At 41.2% G+C, this 25,857-nt stretch overlaps 1 protein-coding gene across 1 annotated transcript in view; it reads left to right on the forward strand.

Moving 5' to 3' along the window:
* ABL2 (ABL proto-oncogene 2, non-receptor tyrosine kinase) overlaps positions 1–25,857 on the forward strand; it is a 61,279-nt gene that overhangs the window by 28,123 nt on the left and 7,299 nt on the right. The window contains exons 2-9 of the mRNA XM_087726837.1: positions 1,278–1,448; positions 4,282–4,577; positions 8,898–9,170; positions 11,199–11,283; positions 13,159–13,336; positions 17,035–17,219; positions 17,409–17,561; positions 19,877–19,966. Coding sequence (XP_087582963.1) covers positions 1,278–1,448; positions 4,282–4,577; positions 8,898–9,170; positions 11,199–11,283; positions 13,159–13,336; positions 17,035–17,219; positions 17,409–17,561; positions 19,877–19,966 — 1,431 coding nt within the window. The remainder of the gene's footprint in view (positions 1–1,277; positions 1,449–4,281; positions 4,578–8,897; positions 9,171–11,198; positions 11,284–13,158; positions 13,337–17,034; positions 17,220–17,408; positions 17,562–19,876; positions 19,967–25,857) is intronic.

A 25,857-nucleotide genomic window follows, 5' to 3' on the forward strand; every position in this document is an offset into this window, starting at 1 on the left:
TCCCATAGTCATATGACCATGTTTTATTATAGTTTTGCTGAAAACAAGCACTTCTGATTTATGGCAAAACTGTGCCCATAGCAGACCACTGGTGTGCTTAATGTCTGCTGGGAAAAAAGGTCATAAAATCAGGTCGTAATGTGACCCACCCATTTTACATCTATCATAACATATGAACATAATGAGGCTGAATGAGGCAATTAGTAAGCATGATGTACCTATACACACTACTTGTTAAATACTATATTGACTCTTGATCTAGTACAATTAAATATCTCTGCGTATGTCTCTTAAGAGTGCACAGCTGCATAATTTAAAGTGGATTGTGGTTAGATGTTAATGGCATTTTCTCAGTCATTCAGTTTGCTTTTATTTTTGGTTTCATTAGTTAGTTGATGGAGCTTCACTCGCTGGCCAAGTAAGGTGGTTGCTGATTATGTGCAGATCAGGAGAATAACTCCACGATCCTCTTTTCCATTCCATTGTTCCATGTGCTTAATAACATTCCTGTTGACTAATCTCTGCATGTCTGAGATGAAAAGTTCTAATTCTTTTAAGTAGAAGCCTTTAAATTGTATATGATATTATTTCTGCTAGTATTTTGATTATATGAAATTGTATCTAAACTTGATTTTTTTTTAAATAAATTTTTATTTTAAACACATAAACACATCAACAGAAACAGACACATGACTTAAAACAACAGGAACAATAGGTTCCATCGTATATCATACAGCAGTTTCGTATCGGTTTCTTTGCAGTTAGTGTTTTCCCTTCTATACATTTCTATCTTGCATTCATAATCTCCTTATTCGTTATCCATTTTTATGTACAATTCTATATTTATTTATACTTAGCTATTTATAACCAAAATATTATTTACCTTTATTGTGCTTTATATTCTTACTGTCATTTATTCTCTTACATACAATTATAGGTATACATTCACATAGTTATTCTTTTTCTTTGCCATTCTTATACTATTGTTATTCCATTTAAAAGGTTATAAGGTATAGTTTGGATTGCTTTGTTTACCATCCCTAGCACCTGCTGTATCACCACCTTATTTTCTCTTTCTTTTCTTTTCTCCCTCCCTTCCTTCTCTACTTCTTTCCTTCCTCCTCTCCTTCCCCTCCCTTCCTTCTCTACTTCCTTCCTTCCTCCTCTCCTTCCCCTTCTTCCTTGATTTTTATGTGCCATACAGGACTACATTCACTATATTATCATATTTCAAAGAAAAAATAATCCTTTCTCTTCTCCTTCCCTTCTCTTCTCAGAGGCTCTCCACCGTCCTTTTGGTTGTGATGCTGAACCACAGACACTGAATGAAGCCATCAGGTGGAGTTCCAAGGAGAATCTTCTCGGAGCCACTGAGAGTGACCCCAATCTTTTTGTTGCACTTTATGATTTTGTAGCAAGTGGTGACAACACACTCAGCATCACCAAAGGTAAAACATAATTGTCTCCTGTTCATGCCTATGAGAGCATGTTTGAATATAATAATAAAAAGACCTAACTTTGGCATGCATTAATAGTAACAGTAGTAATAAAATGTACTGTATTTTTCAGAGTATAAGACGCACCTTTTGCTCTCAAAAAAGAGGCTGAAAATCTGGGTGCATCTTATACATGGAATACAGCATTTTTTGCCCCCGAAACTCCTCCCCCTTCACCAAAATGGCAGTGCATAGCTTTTAGAAGGCTTTCAGAGAGCTCCTCGGGGCTGGGGAGGGCAGAAATGAGCAAAAAACGGCCCCTTTTGCCCCCCCAACCCCCAGCAGCACTCTGTAAGCTTCCTAAAGGCTATCCACGCCCTTTTTTTGACACAAAATGCACCTGTATTTTGCAAAAAAAAAGGAGTGTGTTTTTCTTGTTTTGGGGGGGCACCCCCCAGGAGCACCCTACAAGCCTCCTAAGGGCTGTTCATGCCCTTTAAAAAAAAATGGGCCCATTTTTGGGAGTTTTGCAGAGTGCAAAACCTTTTTTTAAAAAAAAATTCCCTTCATAAGACCCTTGTTGCGTCTTATGCTTGGGTGTGTCTTATACTCGGGTGTGTCTTATACTCCGGAAAATAAGGTACTTCTTGAAAATGCTACAGCAGTAATTATTACAGGAAAAGTTGAAGGGCCCAGAAATGTTCGAATTATAGCGTGTGGGAAAATCATTGAGCATACAATGAACTAAATATATCTTAACAACTTTTCATCAAGAAGGGAGAGGATTGCACTTTCTTAAATTTTTTTAAATGTAGGAAAATATATTCCTTTATATTTTTTTCTTTTTCTTGGCAGATGAAATCAGCCCAAAAATTATTTTCATTTGATTTAAAAATTAAAATTTTAAAGCTCAATATTTTATTTCATTAAACTATGAAATTTTTTAAAATCTAAAATAGTATTATATAATGTGGTTTGTAACTGGTCAAAAATAGGGTTACTAAATTTGACTATTACTAAAATGTCAAAATGACTAATCATATGTAAAACCTTGAATTTGATTGTCCTAGTCAAAAGAATTATGTGCCAGGGTTATAGGACACTTTGAATTTCAAAGTGGACTCTCTGAATTTGAAGTGTGTATGTGATATTTGCCTTCAGATGACTTCAGATTCATGCATAGGCAATAAACCTGGCTTATACTGTATTAATTTTTTGCTCAAATCTACAAGACATTTACAGAAATAACATCAGATACGCTTATTGTTCCATATTTGCATTGGCAGTGCATCTACCAGTTAGCAAATTGCTCTGCTTATTAATACATGTTATTAGAAATTGAATTATTTTCTCTGTGACAATGTACTATTTAATTTGCTACTAGAGCACACTGTAGCTTTTTCTGTAGTAATTTTTGATTCAAGAAATGAGGCATAACAGTAGTTCTCCATTCAGATTGCATTGGATAACAGACCTGCTATGATTTAGCAGTAAGCTATATCATAGTTGTGGTGACCTCTTGCCCATTTTGTTCAGGTAAATAGTCTTGATGCCCTTTTCACTATGATCAATCACAGTTACCTTGCCTCCCCACTTCTTTAAAAAAACTTTTTTTTACTTTGCAGAATGGTTATCCAGTCTCTAACTCCTGATATGTAAACACCATATCAAGATAGTATTTAGGCCCCAGGTTATCTTTATATACTCCTAGGAGGAAGATGGAGCTTTTTCCTAAAATCTTTGATGCTGTAAAATTATTAAATATTGCAATGCCAATTTGGTGACATAAGAGATGGGTGTTTCAAGATGATCGTACTCATTGTCTGGTGATCATTTTGAGATCAGGCAAGTCTCTTGTGACAACCATTTTGTAAATGGACATTAGAAATTCCAAATGTCACTTAGTGTTGTGCCCGTCCCCCCCCCAATGATCTTATTTCTCTTGTATCTAAAGATCTGCAACCATTCACTTTGGTATCTTGCATTGTTGATACCTTGGCACCCAACAAACTGTCTTCATTTCATTCAGTTAATTTCTTATAACCTTGGTTTTTTACTTAGTTTGATCTAATCATAATAATTCAAACTAGCATCTGGCTGAGTCCTAATAAATTTGAGATCCTCAGTACTTCTAGTGTGTAGTGAAACTGAAAAATTCTTCTGATTTAAAGAATTCAGTCTCCTTTGATAATTCAAGCATATGATTTTCATATTCCCATATCTGCTATTCTGCTGTCCAATTTCTACTGCTCGTAATTATGATGCTTTCTCATTCCTATGCTTTTTAAATGTTTCACACTTTTATAAGCCTAATATCAGATGCACATAATGATGTAGTTCACACATAATGTTAACGCAGGGACATTTTAATTTGTGTTTTGATAAACAACTCACTGTGATGAACAACTGACTTCATGCAGGAGTAAGTCATTCTAAGCAGTTCGTATAATGTGCTAAATTAAACGCATTGGAAATAGTATTACCAGCGAACCAGGTCAATGCTTATTGAATAAGATTATCCATGATGAATATTAAGGAAACATGTTGTGCAATATGGTGATTTTTCATGGTGAAAATTACAGAACAGAAAAGCTATAAAACTGTCATTTGTGGAGTAATACATATAAATTGTATGTTCTATCTGTTTTGTGAAAGACATCTCGGGACGTTAACATGGGACACAAAGTTATACTCTCTGTGCTTAGTTTCTAGGTGTTGCTATTTTATGATACTCTTGTTTGTGTGAATGAAATTATTTCTTATATGGTTAGGACAAGGTCAACATTAAAATAAATCAAAAATTTAGTTAAAATTTTATCTATTTGGAGTCTTCTCTTTGCCTTAGGTGAGAAGCTACGTGTATTGGGTTACAATCAGAATGGTGAATGGAGTGAAGTACGCTCCAAGAATGGACAAGGATGGGTGCCAAGTAACTACATCACTCCAGTAAACAGCCTGGAGAAGCATTCCTGGTATCATGGACCAGTATCACGTAGTGCAGCTGAATATCTGTTGAGCAGCCTCATTAATGGCAGCTTCCTTGTTCGAGAAAGTGAGAGCAGTCCAGGACAGCTGTCAATCTCGCTCAGGTACGAGGGACGTGTTTACCACTACAGGATCAATACCACCACAGATGGCAAGGTAAATCTGTTCTGAGAGACTTTTTTTCATGGGTACAATACCGTGTTTCCCCGAAAATACAACAGGGTCTTATTTTCTTTTTACCTACAAAATATGGCTTGGGCTTTATTGTGGGGGGAGGGTTTATTGTTTTGGGGTTGCCAGGCGGCTGCTCTCTTGCGAGCGGGCTCCCAAAGAGCACAGCCTCCTGGGTGAATGGCTGTGTTGCGCTGTTGCAGCAGCGCAACACAACAGCCATGAAGTGACCACGCTCATGAGCAGCCACCCAGCAAACCCCCTTTGCAGCTGGGCACAGCATCATTCACTGACCTAGGGGTATCGCCAAGCCGCGTGAGCGCCTGTTTGACGCCGCCCGGCTTCTGCAGCTTGGCGCCTTCCAAATGCCAGTGAATGGTGCTCTGCACGGCTGGAGAGGGCGGTTGCGCGAGGGGCTGTTCCGCTCTCACTCACCTGCCTCCCAGCCTCATGATGCATGGCCCAGCTCTCATTACAGAGCCAGGGCACCTCCGCCGCCATCCCAGCCTGGCTTTTCCCGTGGCTTCCAACCCGAGTCTTTCGGCAGTGGTTGCTCTGTGCGCACACTCTATGGTTGTGAGCCAGCTGCCTGCAGAACATACAACCATAGAGAGTGCACCCAGAGTGGCCACTGCTGAAAGACTCGGGTTAGAAGCCGCGGAAAAAGCTAGGCTGGGATGGCGGCGGCGGTGCCCTGGCTCCGTAACGAGAGCTGGGCCATGCATTGGGAGGCAGGTGAGCGAGAGCAGAACTGCCGCTTGCGCAACTCCCCCCTCCAGCCGTGCAAAGCGCCATTAACTGGCATTTGGAAGGCGCCAAGCCGCGGGAGGCAGCGAACAGGCGCTCACGCGGCTTGGCAACAGCCCTCCTGAGGGGAGCCTGTGCTGAGCTTCAGCGTGGAAGATGTAACGGACCCAACGCTTACTGTTTGTGGACGATCCCTCAGGAAGTCTTTGATCCTTTCACAAGTGAGGGGAGGGAAATTCAGGTCAGTCAACTTTTCAATGAGAATTCCTGGTAAGATGGTGTTAAAGGCCGAGCTATAGTCTATAAAAAGCATTCTGACATAATTCCCAGATTTCTCAAGGTGGCTCAGTGCAATATGTAGAGCAGTGGTGATGGCGTCCCCTGTCGACCTGTTGCTTCTATAAGCAAACTGGTGTTGATCAAAATTTGGTGGAAGACAGGACCTGAGGTGTTGTAGGACCAGTCTCTCAAAGCACTTCCATCACTATAGACGTCAGTGCAATGGGTCTATAGTCATTCAAGCTTTTTATGGCTGCTTCCTTTGGAACTGGGATAATTGTGCCTGCTTTCAAGCATGATGGGACTCTAGCCTATTGCAGAGAGAGGTTAAAAATCCTTGTCAGGACCCCTGTTAATTGGTCGGCACAAGTTTTTACAACTTTCCCCAACACCCCATCTGGACCTGCAGCTTTGTTGGGATTTACAGCCTTCAGCTCAACTCTCACTTGATGTTCATCCGGGGTGAGTGGCTGGAGGTCAGAGGGCCTTTGGGCTAGAACCACAGAGACTGATCTTTTGACCTCAAAGCGGGTGAAGAAGCTATTTAGCTCCTCTACTAGCAGGGCATTAGCATTGGCTATTTTTTTTTCATATTGCTCTTATAGTTGGTTAGGTGTTGTAGCCCCTGCCACACCTGTCTTGAGTTATTATCTTCCAGATACTTCTTTACCTTTTGTTTGTATTTCTGTTTAGCCGCCTTAATGCCTCTTCTCAAGTTTGCCCTGGCTTCGTTGCATTTGTCTTCGTTTCCTGCCTTGAAGGTGGAGTTTTGGGCTCTCAGAAGTGATTGTACCTCTGCTGACATCCAGGGTTTATGATTACTGTAAACTCTGATGCGCTTATTCACTGTTATATTGTCTGTGCATGTTTTAATATATGAGAGTACAGTGTCAGTGAATTCTTGCAGCCCCAAATGTTCAAATATACTCCACTCGGTAGTCTCAAAGCAGTCCTGCAACTGGCAGAGTGCTCCCTCCGGCCAGTTTTTGACAGTTTTCAAGACTGATCATATCCTTTTCCTAAGGAGGATATACTTTGGGCACAGTAGCAAAGCGATGTGGTCAGACGTACCCAGATGGGAGGGGGGGATTGCTCTACATACCTGTCTTAAGTTTGAGTACATATGGCCTAGAGTATTGTTACTCTCTGGTGGTACACTGCACATACTGCACAAACCTAGAGAGAACAGACTTTAGACTGGCTTGATTAAAATCTCCAGCTGCGATAAAAACGCCCTCAGGGTAAGTTTGCTGCTGCCTCTCGATGCCATCATGTAACTTAGAGAGCGCTGAGCTAACATTTGCATCAGGTGGAATATAGACAGCAGTGATAACTATAACAGAAATCTCTCTAGGTAGATAAAATGGCCGACAAATGACAGTTAAGAATTCCACATCTGGAGAACAGTGAGTATAAGCAACTCTACTGTTAGTACACCAGTTATTACGTGTGTAAATACAAAGTCCTCCACCTTTGCTTTTACCGGAGTTGCTGTTTCTGTCAAAGCGGTGTGTGGTGCGGTTAGTTAGCTCCACTGACGCATCCGGTACAAGTGGATGAAGCCAGGTCTCTGTGATGATCATTACACAGCAGTTGCGAGCGAGCTTATTCGCTGCCATCCACAGCTCTAGTTCATCAGTTTTGTGGGCAAAGGATCTAGAGTTGGTTAGAAAAATGCTTGGTAATGCTGGTCTGTGAGGCTGCTTCCGTAACCCAACTAGCAAACCAGCTCCGCATCCCCGCTTCTGCTTCCACTCTCTTCGCCGCCTCCTAGGCCCAACAACGATCCATGGAGAGCCTGGCAGTCTTACTATGCCACTCGGTATATTATGAGACTGCTGGAAGTCACTGGTAATATCTAGTCGACTAGAAGATCCAATCTTTAATAATTCCCTGCAGGTATAGACTAGTTTTTGCCTAACTCTACTGTGGCACCAGGAGATTAAAGACGCAGCGTCTAAACGCTCCGCTATCTTGGGGGGCAAAAAGTAGTGCTTTCATAGGTTTCTTCTAATAATCACATGGCTTATCAGCAGACAGTTCAATCCCAATTGTAGATAGAAATCAAAGACTACCTGAATTGCGGTTGAAAGGCTGCGTGTCAGAAATATTCCATGGACTGGATTGTGAAACTTGAATTAAGCCCAATGGTTGGAAGCTTTCCACTCCAGAATTAGATTATAACATTTAAAGTATGAAGGTATGCATGCATTCCCAAAAAGAGAAAAGAAAGAGATTAAGGGAGAAATATTTATTTCTATTTTTTTTTGCAATAATTTTATTACAAAAGGTGTAATAGGCGCAGTGGTTAGGGTGCAGTACTGCAGGTGGTGCAGTGGTTAGAGTGCAGTACTGCAGGCCACTTCAGTTGACTGTTATCTGCAGTTCAGCAGTTCTAATCTCACCGGCTCAAGGTTGACTCAGCCTTCCATCCTTCCGAGGTGGGTGAAATGAGGACCCAGACTGTGGGGGCGATATGCTGACTCTGTAAACCGCTTAGAGAGGGCTGAAAGCCCTATGAAGCGGTATATAAGTCTAACTGCTATTGCTATTATTAAGTTTTAAATGCAATAAAAATAATACAGACTAAAATAAGAAAAAAGTGCAAAAAGGCAAAGGAAAAAGAAGTCCTCCAATAAAGCAACTTCCTACCCTTAACATAATCTCTTCATCTTCTCTTAATTAACATATATGAAACTCGCACATCCCTCTTTCAGAAACCACTATCTTGCAGTTTCCTCCTGAAGAGCGTTCAGAAGGAGAACAGCTTGTTTCAATATTGTACTCTCTCTTTATCCAGAGAGGATTGTAGGAGCCAATCTACTCATCGGTCTCTATTCATGGCTGCAAATGTTGGCTCCACTTTTTTCAGAGCAAACTTCAGTCCACCATCTTCCCCATAAATCACTCTTGTCTAGGTTTCTATATGTAGCCCTGTTTCCCCTTTTTTACAGGAAAGAAGAAGATAGGTTGGCTGCTGACAAAAAACAAAAGATTCTCACGGGCCTTTATAACCTTTTCTTTCCCCACTTCTAACCACAGATTTTCATTTTTGTCTTTGCTTCCCCTGTATTTTCTGCATTGTGAGAGTAATCTCAAGAATAAGGACTACCTCTTAATACTCGGAATATTTCATAAGGCTTTGTTTTGTTTTCATAAACCTTTGCTTATTTTGTTTCAGGAGAATGATTTGGAGAGAAGAATTATTATTATTTTTCTCACTTGCTTATGTTTTCATGCCGCCCACTTTATATAAGGTCTTCATTTCCTCTTGAACAGGTATATGTGACAGCTGAAAGTCGCTTTAACACATTGGCGGAACTAGTTCACCACCACTCAACGGTAGCTGATGGCCTTGTAACAACTTTGCACTACCCAGCACCCAAGTGCAATAAGCCCACAGTCTATGGAGTGTCCCCCATCCATGACAAATGGGAGATGGAAAGGACAGATATCACCATGAAGCACAAACTTGGCGGAGGACAATATGGTGAAGTGTATGTTGGAGTATGGAAGAAATATAACCTTACAGTTGCAGTAAAAACACTCAAGGTATGATTGCAGTCATGAGAGCATTGTGGTGTTATTGAAATGCATCTGAAGTGTACTCTGCTAGGCCTACAGCAGAGGTCTCCAACCTTGGCAACTTTAAGACTTGTGGACTTCAACTCCCAGAGTTCCTCAGCCAGCAAAGCTGGCTGAGGAAAGCTGACTGAGGAACTCTGGGAGTTGAAGTCCACAGCAAAGCTGGCTGAGGAAAGCTGACTGAGGAACTCTGGGAGTTGAAGTCCACAGCAAAGCTGGCTGAGGAAAGCTGACTGAGGAACTCTGGGAGTTGAAGTCCACAGCAAAGCTGGCTGAGGAAAGCTGACTGAGGAACTCTGGGAGTTGAAGTCCACAGCAAAGCTGGCTGAGGAACTCTGGGAATTGAAGTCCACAGCAAAGCTGGCTGAGGAACTCTAGGAGTTGAAGTCCACAGCAAAGCTGGCTGAGGAACTCTGGGAGTTGAAGTCCACAGGTCTTAAAGTTCCCAAGGTTGGAGACCACTGGCCTAGAGTACTTGACTGCCTGCTGATGTCATGAATATCAGAGGTTTGTGGCTACAAAAGCATAAACCTTGCGAACTTGGGCTGTTTAGTACGAGCAGATTTTTAAAGGTAGTCCTGAGCTTAAATTCATTCATGAAGGGATTGTTTGAAGTTAACAATTAGTGCTGAAAAAAGTGACTTGCAAACCAGTCCTTGCATTTATCATAACATCCCTGTGGTCACGTGATTGTGATTCAGGGACTTGGTAATCAACAGGCATTTGTGATGATTACAGCATCTCGGCATCTCGTGGTCACCCTTTGCAGCCAATTTTCGACAAGTCAATGGAAGAAGCCAGATTTGCTTAACAACCATTGTAAATACATCATAAAATTGAGCACAATTCAATTAACAACCACAATGCTTAATAATGGAAATTCCAGACTCAGTTATGTTCCTAAATTGAAGATTACCTGTACAGATAGTGATGCTCTCCCTCTGTACATTTAGGAAATGGTGCCTATTAAAACTGGCTGACATTTTCCTTCTTTCTGTAAGCTGGAAATTTCAAATTCTTGGTTAGGACAACCACTGTGCATATACATATATACAACACTGTTCTGACCCCCCCTTCTTTGCTCATTCACAGACGACAGTCAGACAGACTTAAAAGGAAATAACTTTATCAGTCCTGGCTCATGCTGGCTGCGAGCCCAAAAATAAACATAAATAAAGTCTCTGACAAAAAGGTTACGCAGCAGAATGCAAAAACAAAGAGCTCTTACAGCAACACCAGGTTTACAGAAAGAAAGCAAATCACTTATCCAAGTGCCTCTCTCACAAACAAACCACGACCGATGAACCACGAACCATGAACGAATGAACGTTGACTTCTGCAACCAGGGCGTGGCACCATTAAAGCACTGCATTGTTATTCCTGCATCCCGACTCAACTCACAGCAAACTTCTGCTGAGTCACAACACAACATATACTATCAGAAACATGGATCCTGCATCTCAGTTTTGCTACAGTGTTTTATGTCTGTCTTGCTACAGCTCACAGACTTATTCAGAGTATATATGTGTAAAAAGCCTTTCCTGCAGAGATTAACCTTTCAAAAAATGTATTTTGAAGTGAAAATATGTTCCATCATTTGCTTGAGGTACCATATGGAAAAGTTCACATGTTTGTAACTAAATTTTACTGAAATATTTAATGTAAATTAAGGGATAATGTACCTGTGAATACCTATTTTGGGAGCAGATACAGAGAGGTACCGGCTGATCACTTCCGGAAATACAATGAAGCCAGTAGTTAGACCTTTTTGGATTTAGAAAGATTCAGAAAGTCATGATTGCAGAAGTGTTGATCTCCTGGATGTGATCTTTCCATTGTATGTTCCTACTTTCCTATATATTATGGTTGGGTTGGGAACCAGGAAAAAAAGAGCTGGGAAATTGGCTATATACCTTGGTCTGTCATTTGCCCCCTTGTAATCAAGACAAATTAATTGTGGTTATTAAGAGGATGCATGTCTTATCCAATTTCCAGGAAGATACTATGGAGGTAGAAGAGTTCTTGAAAGAAGCTTCTGTCATGAAGGAAATCAAGCATCCAAATCTAGTACAGTTATTAGGTGAGTGTAGAAATCTGATCATACTGCTCTTTTTGTTTTAAATATATATTTGTTGCATTCCAACTGTACACATCAAACAGTTGAGGCATAGTATTTAAGTTTTACTTACTCTGAACCAGTTTGAGCAAAACTCTAAATATGGAAAGCTTTCCTCTGATGAAAGTGTGTTTGCTCATTAGGCATGAGAGCTTTTCTCTCCAGCTTTCCACAAACTTGATTGCTATACTGTTAGAAAAGACTACATCTGCTTAAAGTAAACTACCTCCCACTGCAATCTTTGCAGTTTTTGTCTCCTATATTTTATGTGAATGAATGCGTCTGTGTTTGTTGGTTTTCCCCAAATCTGTGAACCTGCGCAAATGGGTTTAAAGCAGTTGCAGAGGTGGAATTGACAATCAAGGGCCCCTTGTTATTTTTCACCCTTGAAATTCATCTCTTAGTCTGCAAATGCCTAAAAGGAATGGTTTTTTTAAAAAGTAGATTCAGAACCATGGTTAAAGCAAACAAAACCTCTAAGCTACAACCAGTTGTAACCCTCATTCCCAGCCCAAAATTTAGTGTAGTCTTTTGTCTCTGTTGTGTTCTCAATAAATAATCTTTTATTGCAATATATATTCCCATTTTTCTTCATAGCCATAAGAACTAGAAATATTACTAAGGCATCCAGATTATAGAATCATCTTGCTAATGGAGAAACAACAATTGGCATTGTTTCGTGTGTATCAGGGCTGGGCCACCTGTTATCCACACTAGAGGCATGTGGATGTCTTTTTGCTAACAAATTTGTCATTAAAATAAAGCAATAGGGTTTGTTGCTTAATTTTGATGGCAAACAGATTTTTCTATATATCTGTCTTGCTGTTTCGTTTCGTTTCGTTTCTAATACCTAAGTAGAAAGTTATGGATGAGAGATTCCTGTCACCAGAAATAGAAAATGAACTATTGAAGTAGTTTTTTTTTAATTAAACAGAGGACCATATGTAATTACAGGTAGTTTTTATTTAACATTCATTTGTTCAGCAACTGTTCAAAGTTACAATGGCATTAAAAATGGGCTTATGTCTGGTCCTCAAAGTTATGACCAATTCCCCACAGTCATATGATGAAGATTTGGACCCGCTTTGTTTATAGCAGTAGCAATAGCAGTTAGACTTATATACCGCTTCATAGGGCTTTGAGCCCTCTCGAAGCGGTTTACAGAGTCAGCATATTGCCCCCAACAACAATCCGGCTCCTCATTTTACCCACCTCGGAAGGATGGAAGTCTGAGTCAACCCTGAGCCGGTGAGATTTGAACAGCCTAACTGCCGAACTAGCAGTCAGCTGAAGTAGCCTGCAGTACTGCACTCTAACCACTGCGCCACCTCGACTCTCATGCCTCCTTCCCCTCCGCCACTACATCTTACTGACCTTTCTCTCTATCTTTCTTTTTGACATAATTGTCATGATCTTGCTAGGCCATTATACTGTGACTTTTCATTGCATTGCAGCAATCTCACATTGCAATGCTGGGGCTATTAGGGTACTGTTAATAATCTCTCTCTCCCTCCCCTCTCTTTCTCTCCCTCCTCCCTCTCCCCCTCCTTCTCTCCCCACTCCTCTGTCCCTCCATCCCCCCCCCGCTCTCTCCTTAGTTGCTTTTTGATCTTGTTGAAATTTTATCGTGCCAAAATTATCTGTGCAGAAATCTTTGTAGTATTGCTAGAGATTTTTTAAAAAAACAACATTAAAATGGATTTTTTTTAATTGTGAGAAATCTTTCCCCCTTTTATTTTAATGTAGAATGCAGTACTGCCAGTTTGACAATTAATGATTAGATTTTATTGCACAATTGTAGGTACATAAGGATTTACCAACTCTCCTATGTTTCTTCAGGTGTGTGCACCCTAGAACCCCCCTTTTATATCGTAACCGAATATATGCCCTATGGGAACCTGCTGGACTATCTACGAGAATGCAATCGGGAAGAAGTGACTGCTGTTGTCTTGCTGTATATGGCCACCCAGATATCTTCTGCCATGGAGTACCTGGAAAAGAAGAATTTCATTCACAGGTCAGCAGAAAACCTTGACATTCAATATTAAGCAGGAATGTAAGAATGTAGCTGTGAATTGCAGTGCATTATCTTGAGGGTGAAGCTATAATAGGATTTGATTGATCAGACTTATTCCAAGTTTTCTTCAATTCAAATTAGAATTGAAGAAAATCTCAGGGATCTTGCCCTAGTTTTATTTATATTTATATTTATATTGACAGATGATGGAAGCCGTTAGCTTCGTCCCATAAATGGGGCTTACCAGGGGTTTTGACTATATACATATATAGTCAAAACCCCTGGTAAGCCCCAATTATGGGAGGAAGCTAACGGCTTCCATCATCTGTCAATCAGCTCGTCACAAGAGTCCATCACGACAGAAACCCAATATTTTTACTGTTGCCTTTGTTATATTTGTGTTTTATTTGTGCTGATAAATAAATTAAAAAAGGAGACTAGTATGGATCTATTTCAAGCTATTTAGCTCTCATCATCTAGCCATACCCTTACTGGGATTCAGCACAAGTTCAAATCCCAGTAAGGGTATGGCTAGCTGATGAGAACTAAATAGCTTGAAATAGATCTATACTAGTCTCCCTTTATTTATTTATCAGCACAAATAACACACACACACACACACACACACAGATCTCTCTCTCTCTCTCTCTCTCTCTCTCTCTCTCTCCCTCCCTCCCTCCCTCCCTCCCTCCCCCTCTCTCTCTCTCTCTCTCTCTCTCTCTCTCTCACAGTGATCAGTTGGCTGCACAAGGAAGCCTACTAGTTTCCCCACAGATCTCCTTCAAAAGCAGTCACACTTCTGTCAAGCCTAATAACCATTGATCCCATGATTTCCATGAATTGGTCCAATTTTTTTTTGAAGCGAGTCAAGCTGGTAGCCAGCACCATCTCTTGATAGCAAATTCAAATACTAAATTGTGCGTTGCATAAAAAGGAAATCCTCCTGTGTGTGCTAATTCATTTAGAGTTCATTTTCATTGGCTTATTTTTATTCATACTTTCTGTGGGGATTTCTTCTCTCCTTGTTGTTGGCCTTTAACTCATTTTTAACTCTTTCTGACCTGATGAATATTATTTTGCTAGGAATGTCTGTCAATAAATACTTATTTGAGTTATTCTTGTGAGCTTGTGCTTCTTCCGTTACAGAACCATATTGCCAGTAAACACTGAATTACTTGGGTGCATAGAAAACATCTTGACAAGAACTGCAGGAATTGCCAAGAGTGATTTAGAGTGCTTCAATAAAAAGCTACATGAATTAAAAACCGGCTGGAGATGCCAGCGTCTCCTTTCCATCACTATAGTTTATAAAAGGTTCATTGAATATGTAGAAGCTGGCAGCATTTGCAGCAGGAGAGAATAGATCCTATGCGCAACATTTTTCGAAAGATGCTGGGGAAATGAAGCATCTTGTCAATGAGCAGGAACAATAGATGTAGTATTTCTCATTTTTAGAGCAAAAGCATTAGCTTATTCTGCCATCCCTGTAATCTCTAGATCTGCATTGTGTGTTGTGTGTTGATAAAACTGCTTAGAGGTAAAATCATCCAAATTGTTCTGTCCTGGTTTTAGATAGTGTGTGGTTCTCCGATCTGGTTGAAATTGTGTAAGGAACCTGCCGACATGCCTAAGTGCATTATCAAACAAGCTCCAACTTTTGCTTGGAAATTCAAATTTCCTGCCTGCATAGCCAGTTAGGATTTGTTTATTTGTTTTTGTGCCTTTGAATCAATACTGACTTGTAGTTTTCTTGGCAATCTTTCAGAAGTAGCTTCTCATTGCTTCCCTCCTAAGACAGAGAGAGAGGGATTGGTCCAAGGTTACCCAACTGATTTCATGCCTAAAGCAAGATTAGAACTCATGATATCCCGGTTTCTAGTCCAATGCTTATCTATTACATTCTTATATTTAGTCTCAAAATTTTCATATATTTTTAATGGGATTTTAAACAATTCGTAAGGATCTTTATAATTACCGTAGTTTCTCACTCTGTGTGTTTGTAACTTTCTAAAAATCAACATTCTACTCATTCTTTTGCTGTTTATTTCAAAATAAAAACATTTCTTCAAATTCTTAAGCTTACACAAAATTTCTTTTGCTAAGGATTGAAGAAAAATCACACCATAAGATGAAATGTCATTCTAAAATTTCTTAGTTTCCCAAAAGCAGTTAACAAGGCATTTCCTGAAATGATTAAGAGGAAATGTGTGAACTCAATGTCTGTTTGAAGGCTCTCAACTACGGCTTGGGCAAAGCTGAGTTTCTTTTGGCTTCCAGGACTCTGAAACCCACCAAAGACTCCTGTTTTATGGTCTCACAAGGAGTCTCTCTAAGGACCACTTGTGGTGATCTTCTCTCCTTGATCTAGACAAGAGTTTAGGAAACTGAACTTTTTTGCTGCAACCATCGGCTATGTCCTCCGCTACTATATCTGCTATTACTATTACTTCCCTAGAATTCCTAAATGAATGTTGTATTTTTTTAAAAAAAAATAGTATTTATTGTAGATTCTCACAGTTCCAAAATTGTGGATTCTCAGAAGTCATTATTTAACAATTTCCAGTTTATCTCAATGAATCCAGTCTTAAAATGTTTGTATGCCTCCTCTAACATCCTAGTTTGGACCAGTCATACACTTCCAGGATATTTGTGGGGAAATATATTTGTATAGAAAGAGAAAGATACGTTGGATATGTTCGTAGCCTTGAGTTATTTCTAAAAATAATAAAGATGGGATACAAATAAATGAATAAAATAGGGGTGCTACCATATTTTTTGGAGTATAAGACGCACCGGAGTGTAAGACGCACCAAGGTTTTGAAGAGGCAATTTTTTTAAAAAAGTAGGTAGAGGGATAGAGAGGGAGAAAAAGAGAGAGAAATACAGTAGATAGGTAGAGAGAGAGAAGTAGGCAGGTAGATAAAGGGATAGAGAGAGAGAGAAATAGAGAGAGATAGAGAAATACAGTAGATAGGTCGGGAGAGAGAGAGTGTAGGTAGGTAGGGAGAGGAATAGAGAGAGAGAAATAGAAAGAGATAGAGAGAGAAATACAGTAGGTAGGTAGGGAGAGAGAGAGAGAGAGAGAATGGGTAGGTAGGTAGATGTTTCCAGGTGTATTTATCCATGTTCTGGAGAAGGAAATCGCTGACATTCTCCAGCACCTAAGATTTTGGTGCTGCTGGCACACCACTTGATCAATGTAATTCTCATCAATCAGTTAAAGAGCCTTCCAAAAGGAAAAAAAAAGTTGTTGCACTCTGTAAACCTCCCAAAAATGGCCCGTTTTTCATGAAAACAGGCCCGTTTTTTTAAAAAAAGGCATGAATAGCCTTGGGGGGGGGCTTGCCGAGTGCTCCTGGGGGATGAGGGGGCAAAAACGAACAAAAAAGGCCCATTTTCGTCAAAATAATTGCATGCATAGCCTTATGGAGGGTTAAAGAGTGCTTCTGAGGCCTGGCGGGGGGGACAGAAAACCATTTTCTGCTCATTTCTGCCCTCCCCAGCCCCTAGGAGCTCTCTGAAAGCCTCCATAAGGGCATGCACGGCCATTTTGGTGAAGGGGTGGGGCTTCGGGATGCAAAAAATACTGCATTCGATGTATAAGATGCACCCAGATTTTCAGCCTCTTTTTTGAGGAAAAAAGCTGTGTCTTATACTCTGAAAAATATGGTAATTTCTTGTAATTTTTGCTTATATAGGGATCTAGCAGCTCGGAATTGTTTGGTGGGAGAAAATCACGTGGTGAAAGTAGCTGACTTTGGATTAAGCAGACTGATGACAGGAGACACATATACAGCTCATGCTGGAGCAAAGTTTCCTATCAAATGGACAGCACCGGAAAGTTTGGCCTACAACACATTCTCAATCAAATCAGATGTTTGGGGTAAGAGAGAAAAAGTCGTTTAGTACAAAGTTCTTTTATGTAAGTAAATCAGGATTATAAGGTTACATTGAGCTATTTTTATATTCTCAGGATAGTACTTCTTTAGTTAAGAAGTTCAATATACCTTGATAAGAAGAATCAGTGTTGTTTAAACAATGCAGCTTTAAAACATTCTTGCTTAATTTGCAGCTTTTGGAGTACTGCTGTGGGAGATTGCCACTTATGGAATGTCCCCCTATCCCGGGATTGACCTTTCTCAAGTTTATGATCTGTTGGAGAAAGGTTACAGGATGGAACAGCCTGAAGGTTGCCCACCAAAGGTCTATGAACTCATGAGAGCATGTGAGTATAATGCTCTGGTTTTTATTTTACAAGCAAATAGAAAGAATTGGTAACTAACTTTCCAAGTACATTTAGCATTTATTATTACATACGATAATAAATTTGTTGACATACAGGCTGTTTCTTGTGAACAGAAACACTGTTAGTAATGACAGCTTCTGTAAAACTGAATGGTCTTTAACATTGATTTCTGCTGAGGAGGTTGAATAAATGTTTCATGCTTCCTAATACGGCTGGAAGAGAATTGATAGAAAATCACAGTTCATAGCTTCATGGTTGCAGAGAGGAAACCTTTTAAGATTCTTTTAAAACACAGATATGGACTCGTTCACTAGCCTGTCAAGGGAACTTTGCTACTCTTGCTTCCTTATTGTAGTGGGCTACGTCCTCTTAAAACTACAATGGGTTTAACAGAGATGAGAAAAACTCCTGAACAGTGTATAGCCTCTGGTATGGGTGTCTGCAATAAAAATAGAATTGCTGGAAATTGGATGAAATCCCTAGTCCGTGTACTGACTGTTCAAAGTTACAACAGCATTGAAAGAAGTGACTTATGACCGTTTTTCACAGTTACATCCTTTGAAGCATTCCCAAGGTCATGTGATCAGAATTCAGAATTCAGTTATTTATGAATGGTTATAGTGTCCCAAGGTCAGGCAATCATTTTTTGCGATCTTCTGACAAGCAAAGTTAATGGGAAAGCCAAACTCACTTAACAACTATGGTATTAACTTAACAAGTATGGTGATTCACTTAACAACTGTGGCAAGAAAAGTCATAAAAATGCGGCAAAACTCACTTTTGGGCTCAATTGTGGTCCTAAGTTGAGGACTACCTGTATTTCAGACCTTATGTGTCAGTTGAAATTTCCAGAAATATTTATTCAAGTTATTTCACTTATTCAAGTGGAATAAGTACGCCTTTTAAGGTAGAAGAGAATGATAACCCCAAGGATGTGGGATATCATTTTGCTCTACCTTAAAAGCTAACTAGTTAAAATTAGAGCACTAAAAACAGCTACAAACCAGCCAGAAAGTTAAATATTGTACTCTATAAATGAAAAAAAAAAAAGGTAAAGTTAAAGCATCTGGATTATTTTGGTCAGAAAAAAGACCAAAAAGTTATAAATGGTGCTTGAGAGTTCTAAATGTTTTCAATTACCCATTTGCTGCTATTAGAAGAAATTTGTGAAGGTTCAAATGAAGGCATGTTTATTTGTCATGTAGCAGTTCAGTGTTGTTCTGACCAGCAACTTACATGACTTTAGTTTAGCCAAATATGTGGAGAATGGGCAGATATTACTCATCATAAATAAACGGAACCTTCAGCATCATGAATACCAGACATTCAAGGTAAAGGAGGTTTTTACTTTCAAGCCCTTTATCTGGGTCTTCCAAAAATGTAATGCTCTCTACATGGGGCTGCCCTTGAAGAGCACCCGAAGGCTTCAACTGTTCCAGAATGCGGCTGCGCGGGTTATCGTGGGGGCATCTAGGTGCTCCCATGTTTCACCCCTTTTAGGCGGCCTGCACTGGTTGCTGGTTGTCTTCCGGGTGCGATTCAAAGTATTATTTATGACCTTTAAAGCGCTCCATGGCTTAGGCCCAGGGTACCTACGAGACCACCTACTGCCACCGGTAGCCTCCCATTGTCCAGTGCGATCCCACAGAGTTGGCCTCCTCAGGGTGCCGTCGGCCAGACAGTGTCAGCTAGCGACTCCCAGGGGGAAAGCCTTCTCTCTGGGAGCGCCTTCCCTCTGGAATGAGCTGCCCCGGAGCTTCGTATAATCCCCGACCTCGGGTCCTTCCGACGCGCCCTAAAAAGTTGGCTTTTCCAGCAAGCCAGCCTGGCCTGAACAAAACAAAACAAATTATTGATTATTGTTAATTTTAATTGATTTTTTTTAAAAAAAATGTTATTGTTAATTTTAATTGGGTTTGTTTTGGATATTCTATTTAATTTTTTAAAAACTTTTGTAATATGTGTTTTTTTTAATGTTGTACGCTGCCCTGAGTCCTTGGGAGAAGGGCGGCATATAAATACAATAAAACAAACAAACAAACAAAAATATCTGGCTGATCAGTACTGCAAAGGGAATACAGACTATACAGCTATATTCAAGGTATTTTTTACATTCAGAAATGTTGGCAGTAATTTTAAGGTATTTGAAAATAGAATGCAATAAACAATCATAAGAACCTTTAAAATGTTGTCAGAGTTACAGTGGAAGACACTCTTGCTCCAGAATAGTGGGAATTAGATTGCAAACTCTAATGGAAATAATAATTCCCTGCTGCTTTTTTATGACATTGCAGGTTGGAAATGGAGTCCCCTAGACAGACCTTCATTTGCTGAAACTCACCAAGCTTTTGAAACCATGTTTCATGATTCTAGCATCTCTGAAGGTAAGGACCAATTTGCTAACTTATTCTGAAGTTTCTATTATATTTTTGAAATAAACTGGGCTTTTTTGCTTAGCCAATGTAATCACAATAATTTGAGTACCTTTTGTTAGGCAATTGGATTTCTATTATAAAACAATCTAGATCATTGTCCAGTTCAAACCTATACGAAATGTTAGAATTACGAAGTTGAGCAACTAGAACAGTGGTCCCCAACCCCCGGTCCGCGGACCGGTGCCGGTCCGCGGAGTACCTGGCACCGGGCCGCGGAGCGGCCGGGGGCCATGATCACTGCAGCTGGGCGCCGTGGCTCTCCTGCTGCGCCAGCCGCTCCTCTTCCAGCCGCTCGCCCAGCGCGCAAAGCTCCCGGCAGCTCCTGGCGCTCAGCCTCTCCACTTCAGCTGGGCGCCGTGGCTCTCCTGCTGCGCCAGCCGCCCCTCTTCCAGCCGCTCGCCCAGCGCGCAAAGCTCCCGGCAGCTCCTGGCGCTCAGCCTCTCCACTTCAGCTGGGCGCCGTGGCTCTCCTGCTGCGCCAGCCGCTCCTCTTCCAGCCGCTCGCCCAGCGCGCAAAGCTCCCGGCAGCTCCTGGCGCTCAGCCTCTCCACTTCAGCTGGGCGCCGTGGCTCTCCTGCTGCGCCAGCCGCCCCTCTTCCAGCCGCTCGCCCAGCGCGCAAAGCTCCCGGCAGCTCCTGGCGCTCAGCCTCTCCACTTCAGCTGGGCGCCGTGGCTCTCCTGCTGCGCCAGCCGCTCCTCTTCCAGCCGCTCGCCCAGCGCGCAAAGCTCCCGGCAGCTCCTGGCGCTCAGCCTCTCCACTTCAGCTGGGCGCCGTGGCTCTCCTGCTGCGCCAGCCGCCCCTCTTCCAGCCGCTCGCCCAGCGCGCAAAGCTCCCGGCAGCTCCTGGCGCTCAGCCTCTCCACTTCAGCTGGGCGCCGTGGCTCTCCTGCTGCGCCAGCCGCTCCTCTTCCAGCCGCTCGCCCAGCGCGCAAAGCTCCCGGCAGCTCCTGGCGCTCAGCCTCTCCACTTCAGCTGGGCGCCGTGGCTCTCCTGCTGCGCCAGCCGCCCCTCTTCCAGCCGCTCGCCCAGCGCGCTCCTGGTTCTGCGTGCGCAGCTTGCGCACGCAGGTCCTGTTGGCCCAGGCAGCCCCCTTCCAGCCCCCTTCCAGCACCTGCAGCGCCCGCAACTCGGCCTCGTATCGCTCCAGGCTCTGCGCGCAGCTCCAGCTCAGTACCAGCGTGTAGTCGGAGGCCAGCTGCCGCTTCTCGGAGCGCCCGGCTTGCGCGCTTCCTGCAGCCCTTCGTGCTCGGCCAGGAGCTGCTTCAGCAGCGCCTCCAGAGCGGTGCAGTCGGCCCACAGCCCCTCCACGTGGCTGAGACGCAGCTCTCCAAGTTCGCGCTCAGCCTCTCCAAGCTCTCCAACTCGTGGCGCAGCGCGTCCCGCTCCAGCTCGCCTTGAGGTGATCTCAAAAAATAAGCTAGGTTGGATATGACTGGGATAAGATTTCCAGATGTTGACTTGGCTCAAGTCCTTTTTCTTGCTGAATGAAAACTCCTGCATCATGGTTGTATGTAGGATGTATTTAGAAAAATTCAAGATGGGAACCATCTTGGTTTTTATGTGATGCAAATAAAAGAATAAATAGGCTTTTAATTTCATAGTCATGGCTATTACCTTGACATTTTCGATGTCACTCTGACACCCCTGTCCCAGATAATTTGGTGAATGGACAGAGAGGCTACCAGCTAGTAGTAGGCTGGCTTGAATGCACTTACTAAGAAAGGATTCACAGTGAATTCAATGAATAACATTTTTGGGTGATCATCAATCTGATGGGAGCTATATATCTATTGCAGCATTTACCTGCAAATTTAAAGGAAGTCCAGAAAGCGATTGCAATCTATTTGGCATATATTTACAAATACATATTGAAAATAATGCAACATCTAACATTTTCTGATCATGGTGCTGTCATTGGTGTACTATCCTGGTAATTAAAAATGGTGTCTGTAGAAGAATAAAAATGTGGTTGTGTGTTAACAAAAGAATAGAAACTATAAGCATATAATCTTCCATTCAAATAGTTAGAAATTAACTAGAAATAGTTAGTCCAGTTTACAAGCAACAGCCTGACGGTAGATCAGTTTACTGAAATATGGATTACTTAAAGGGGTACTCCGGGCTGGGAGTTTTTTTACATTAATAAAATACTTACCTAGACAAGTGTTCCCCAACTAGGGTAACTCCAGCTATAACAAAACTACAAAAATGGGTCGGTACATTTTTTGGGGGGGAGGGCAAGCTGATGTTTTGCATCTTTTTCTCGTTTTTCACTGGTACTTTCTCATTTTTACAGTGGTTGGTGTAGGTGTATATTGTTTTTGCTCAAATTTAACCCACAAATTAGCGAAACAGATGTCGTTAGAAAGTTTCTTTGGGAAAAAGAAAAGGCCCAGTGAAGAGACAGAAGAAGAGCCTTCAGCATCAAAGAAATATAAAACTTTTAACAGACAATACAATGAGTCCTACTTGAAATATGGATTTATCGGGATAGGTGATTCCCACGCGCCAACCCCGCTCTGCATAGTTTGTGGTGAGCGGCTCTCTAATGAGGCAATGAAACCCTCAAAACTGCTTCGCCACTTGAATGCCAAGCACCCTGGATTAAAAGACAAACCCCTGCAGTATTTTGAAAGAAAAAAAAGGGAACACGAAGGACAGAAGATATTTCTGAGGGCCACCACAGCAACAAAGGAGAATGCTCTGAGAGCATCATATTTGGTGGCTAACCGTATTGCTAAGGCTAAAAAGCCATTCACTATCGGTGAAGAATTGATCTTGCCCTCCACTAAAGACATTTGTCGTGAACTTTTAGGAGAGGCTGCTGTAAAAAAGGTAGCAAATGTGCCTTTGTCGGCTAGCACCGTGACTAGGCGCATTGATGAAATAGCTGAAGACATTGAGACACAATTGTTGGAGAGGATTAATACATCACCGTGGTACGCACTACAGGTTGATGAATCTACAGATATCGACAACAAGGCAATACTACTTGTTTATGTGCGATATCTTTATCGGGAGGATGTGCATGAGGATTTATTATGTGCACTATCTTTGCCAACCAACACCACAGGAGCAGAACTGTTCAAGTCACTGGATGGTTATATATCAGGACAACTAAAATGGTCCTTTTGTGTCGGCATATGCACAGACGGAGCTGCTGCCATGACCGGACGGCTGTCTGGTTTAACCGCTCGGATTAAGGAGGTTGCACCTGAGTGCGAATCTACACATTGTATCATTCACAGGGAAATGCTGGCAAGCCGAAAAATGTCACCAGAATTTAACAGTGTATTTAATGATACGGTTAAAGTTATTAACCACATCAAAGCAAACGCCCTTAACTCGCGTCTATTTGAGCAGCTTTGTGAGGAGATGGACACAGAGCACAGATGCCTTCTCTTACACACAGAAATAAGATGGTTATCCAGAGGCAAATCACTATCCAGGGTGTTTGAATTAAGAGAGCCATTGCAAAGATTTCTCTCAGAAAAGAAGTCACCACTGGCAGCACATTTCAGTGACAAGGTATGGCTTGCAAAACTGGCTTACCTGTGTGACATATTTAGCCTGCTCAATGAACTCAATCTGTCCCTTCAGGGGAAAATGACAACTGTTTTCAAGTTGGCTGACAAAGTAGCTGCATTTAAAGCCAAACTGGAGTTGTGGGGACGGCGTGTGAACAGAGGCATTTTGGACATGTTTCAGACATTAGCGGGGATTTTAGGAGAGACTGAGCCTGAGCGTTCATTCTCCCAGTTGGTGCACGATCACCTGTCTTTGCTTTTAGAAGAGTTTGAGCGCTACTTCCCAACCACAAAAGACCCACGAACTGGTAAGGAATGGATCCGCGACCCATTTGTCAACAAACCAGACGAATTTAGCATGTCTGTGCAAGAAGAAGATCAACTGCTGGAGATTGCAAATGACGGCGACCTTAAAACTGCATTTGAGACAACAACTCTGCCGGTGTTCTGGATTAAAGTCATGGCGGAATATCCTGAGATTGCCACTACAGCTCTTAAGTCCCTTTTGCCTTTTCCAACATCCTATCTGTGTGAAGCGGGGTTTTCTGCAGTGACAGCAACCAAAACAAAACAACGAAATAAACTGGACATAAGCAAGACACTTCGGGTGTCATTGTCTCCTATTACCCCCAGATGGAACCGTCTCGTTGCAGAAAAACAAGCTCAGGGTTCTCATTGATTCAGTAGATTCTAGTAACTAGAGAGCTTAGTTAAAGTTTAACTGTTAAAATGTTAAAGCACTTTATATTTATGTAATTGTATTTTATTTTGTAAGGCATGTTTAAATACAATAAAATAAAAGTTGTTTAATCAAAACAATCTGATATATAAACAATCAATGTGTCATCGTGAACAACGCCCCCCCACCCCTCCCCCCCACCCCTGCGCGCGCTCAGCGGGCCACGGTAAAATTATCACAGGCTGACTGGTCCGCGGCGATAAAAAGGTTGGGGACCACTGAACTAGAAGACTTGCACACAAACCTAAAGTTGTGATTTATCCTCATTCTTTCTTTGCTTTAATGTGGGAAGGAAGAGATTTTAAATCTTGTGTTTATTATTTTTCCTCATCTGTTCATTGGGGGGAAGGATATTCAAGCCAAAGCATGTATTTATTTATTCTAATACATATGCACTTTTTGGGTGTATTTCTTCCCAAGAAATATACAGTGTGTGTGTGTATGTTTTTTTTTTCATATCAACAATGATACAAAATTGTTGAATCAATTTCCCTTGCAAACAACCAGCTGTGGTCTGGTCCACTTATTAATTTGAGAATAATGGTTTAAATTAGTTTTACCAAGTTCTTTTCCCCTAGTCCAGAGTGAGGAAACTATGGCCAAATGTTGCTGAATTCCAAGCTGAAGCACTCTTGGTCATTCTTATTAAGTCACACAAGGTTGTAGTTCACAACTCTTGAGAGGCTATAGATTTTATCTCAAGCTCATCTATACAGTTAAATCATAATTCACCAATGAATTGATCCATAAATCAGATATCTTGATGTAGTATGATTTGCTACAATCATGATCTTACTTAATTTCAGATAGATTACTTTTCATTTCTTTGACAAGTTGAAACTAGCTGGAAGGAATTTGTTGGGACTACAGTATATTCTTAGAAAAAGTCATTTTTTCCTTACGTTGTGGATCAGTATGTGGATTAGAGCATAGTTTTTCTTGGAAAATCTATGTAGAATTATAGAGATGGATAGAATGACTTTTGAATTGCCTCATGTTCAACCTAGTTTTATTTTAAATAAAATTAACTTTTATGTACCAGTGTAACTTAACCAGGTGCCCTATTCTGTGCCCACTCCCTTATGAAGTTCTAGAAAGAGAAACAGCTGCTCCAATGAGTCACACTGCTGTGTTCCTATTTCTACACATTCTAAAAATTTCTTTCAAATAAAATTCAAGGCATTCTATAATTCTGTTGTTTGATTCTTTAGAAACCACACTTCGGAATTGTTAGACTCTGAAAAATAGTATGTTGCTACCTAGCTGTTAGTACTATATTATATGGCCTAATATATGGCTACTTTGGCATTTTGACATCCTTCAAACTATCTCATTATGCAACTGAATATAGAAACTTCACTGTATCATCACCTATTAGCACCAGCTCTTTCTTTCCTTTGCTGTTCTCTGTTTCAGTAGAGTACCAGTTACAAAGAGGTTTAGAAAAGCTGTTGCTTAAACTCGTTGCAATCAGGATTTAGACCTGGACATAGAATTGAAACCATATTTTTCATCTTCAGATCACTTAACTATGCTTGTCTAAACCTTTTGGCAGTATTTGGTACTGTGTGTTAC

This window comes from Thamnophis sirtalis, unplaced genomic scaffold (assembly GCF_051295495.1).
Source record: "Thamnophis sirtalis isolate CommonGarterSnake01/CBP01778 unplaced genomic scaffold, rThaSir2_p1.2 scaffold_12, whole genome shotgun sequence".
NCBI lineage: Eukaryota > Metazoa > Chordata > Lepidosauria > Squamata > Natricidae > Thamnophis > Thamnophis sirtalis.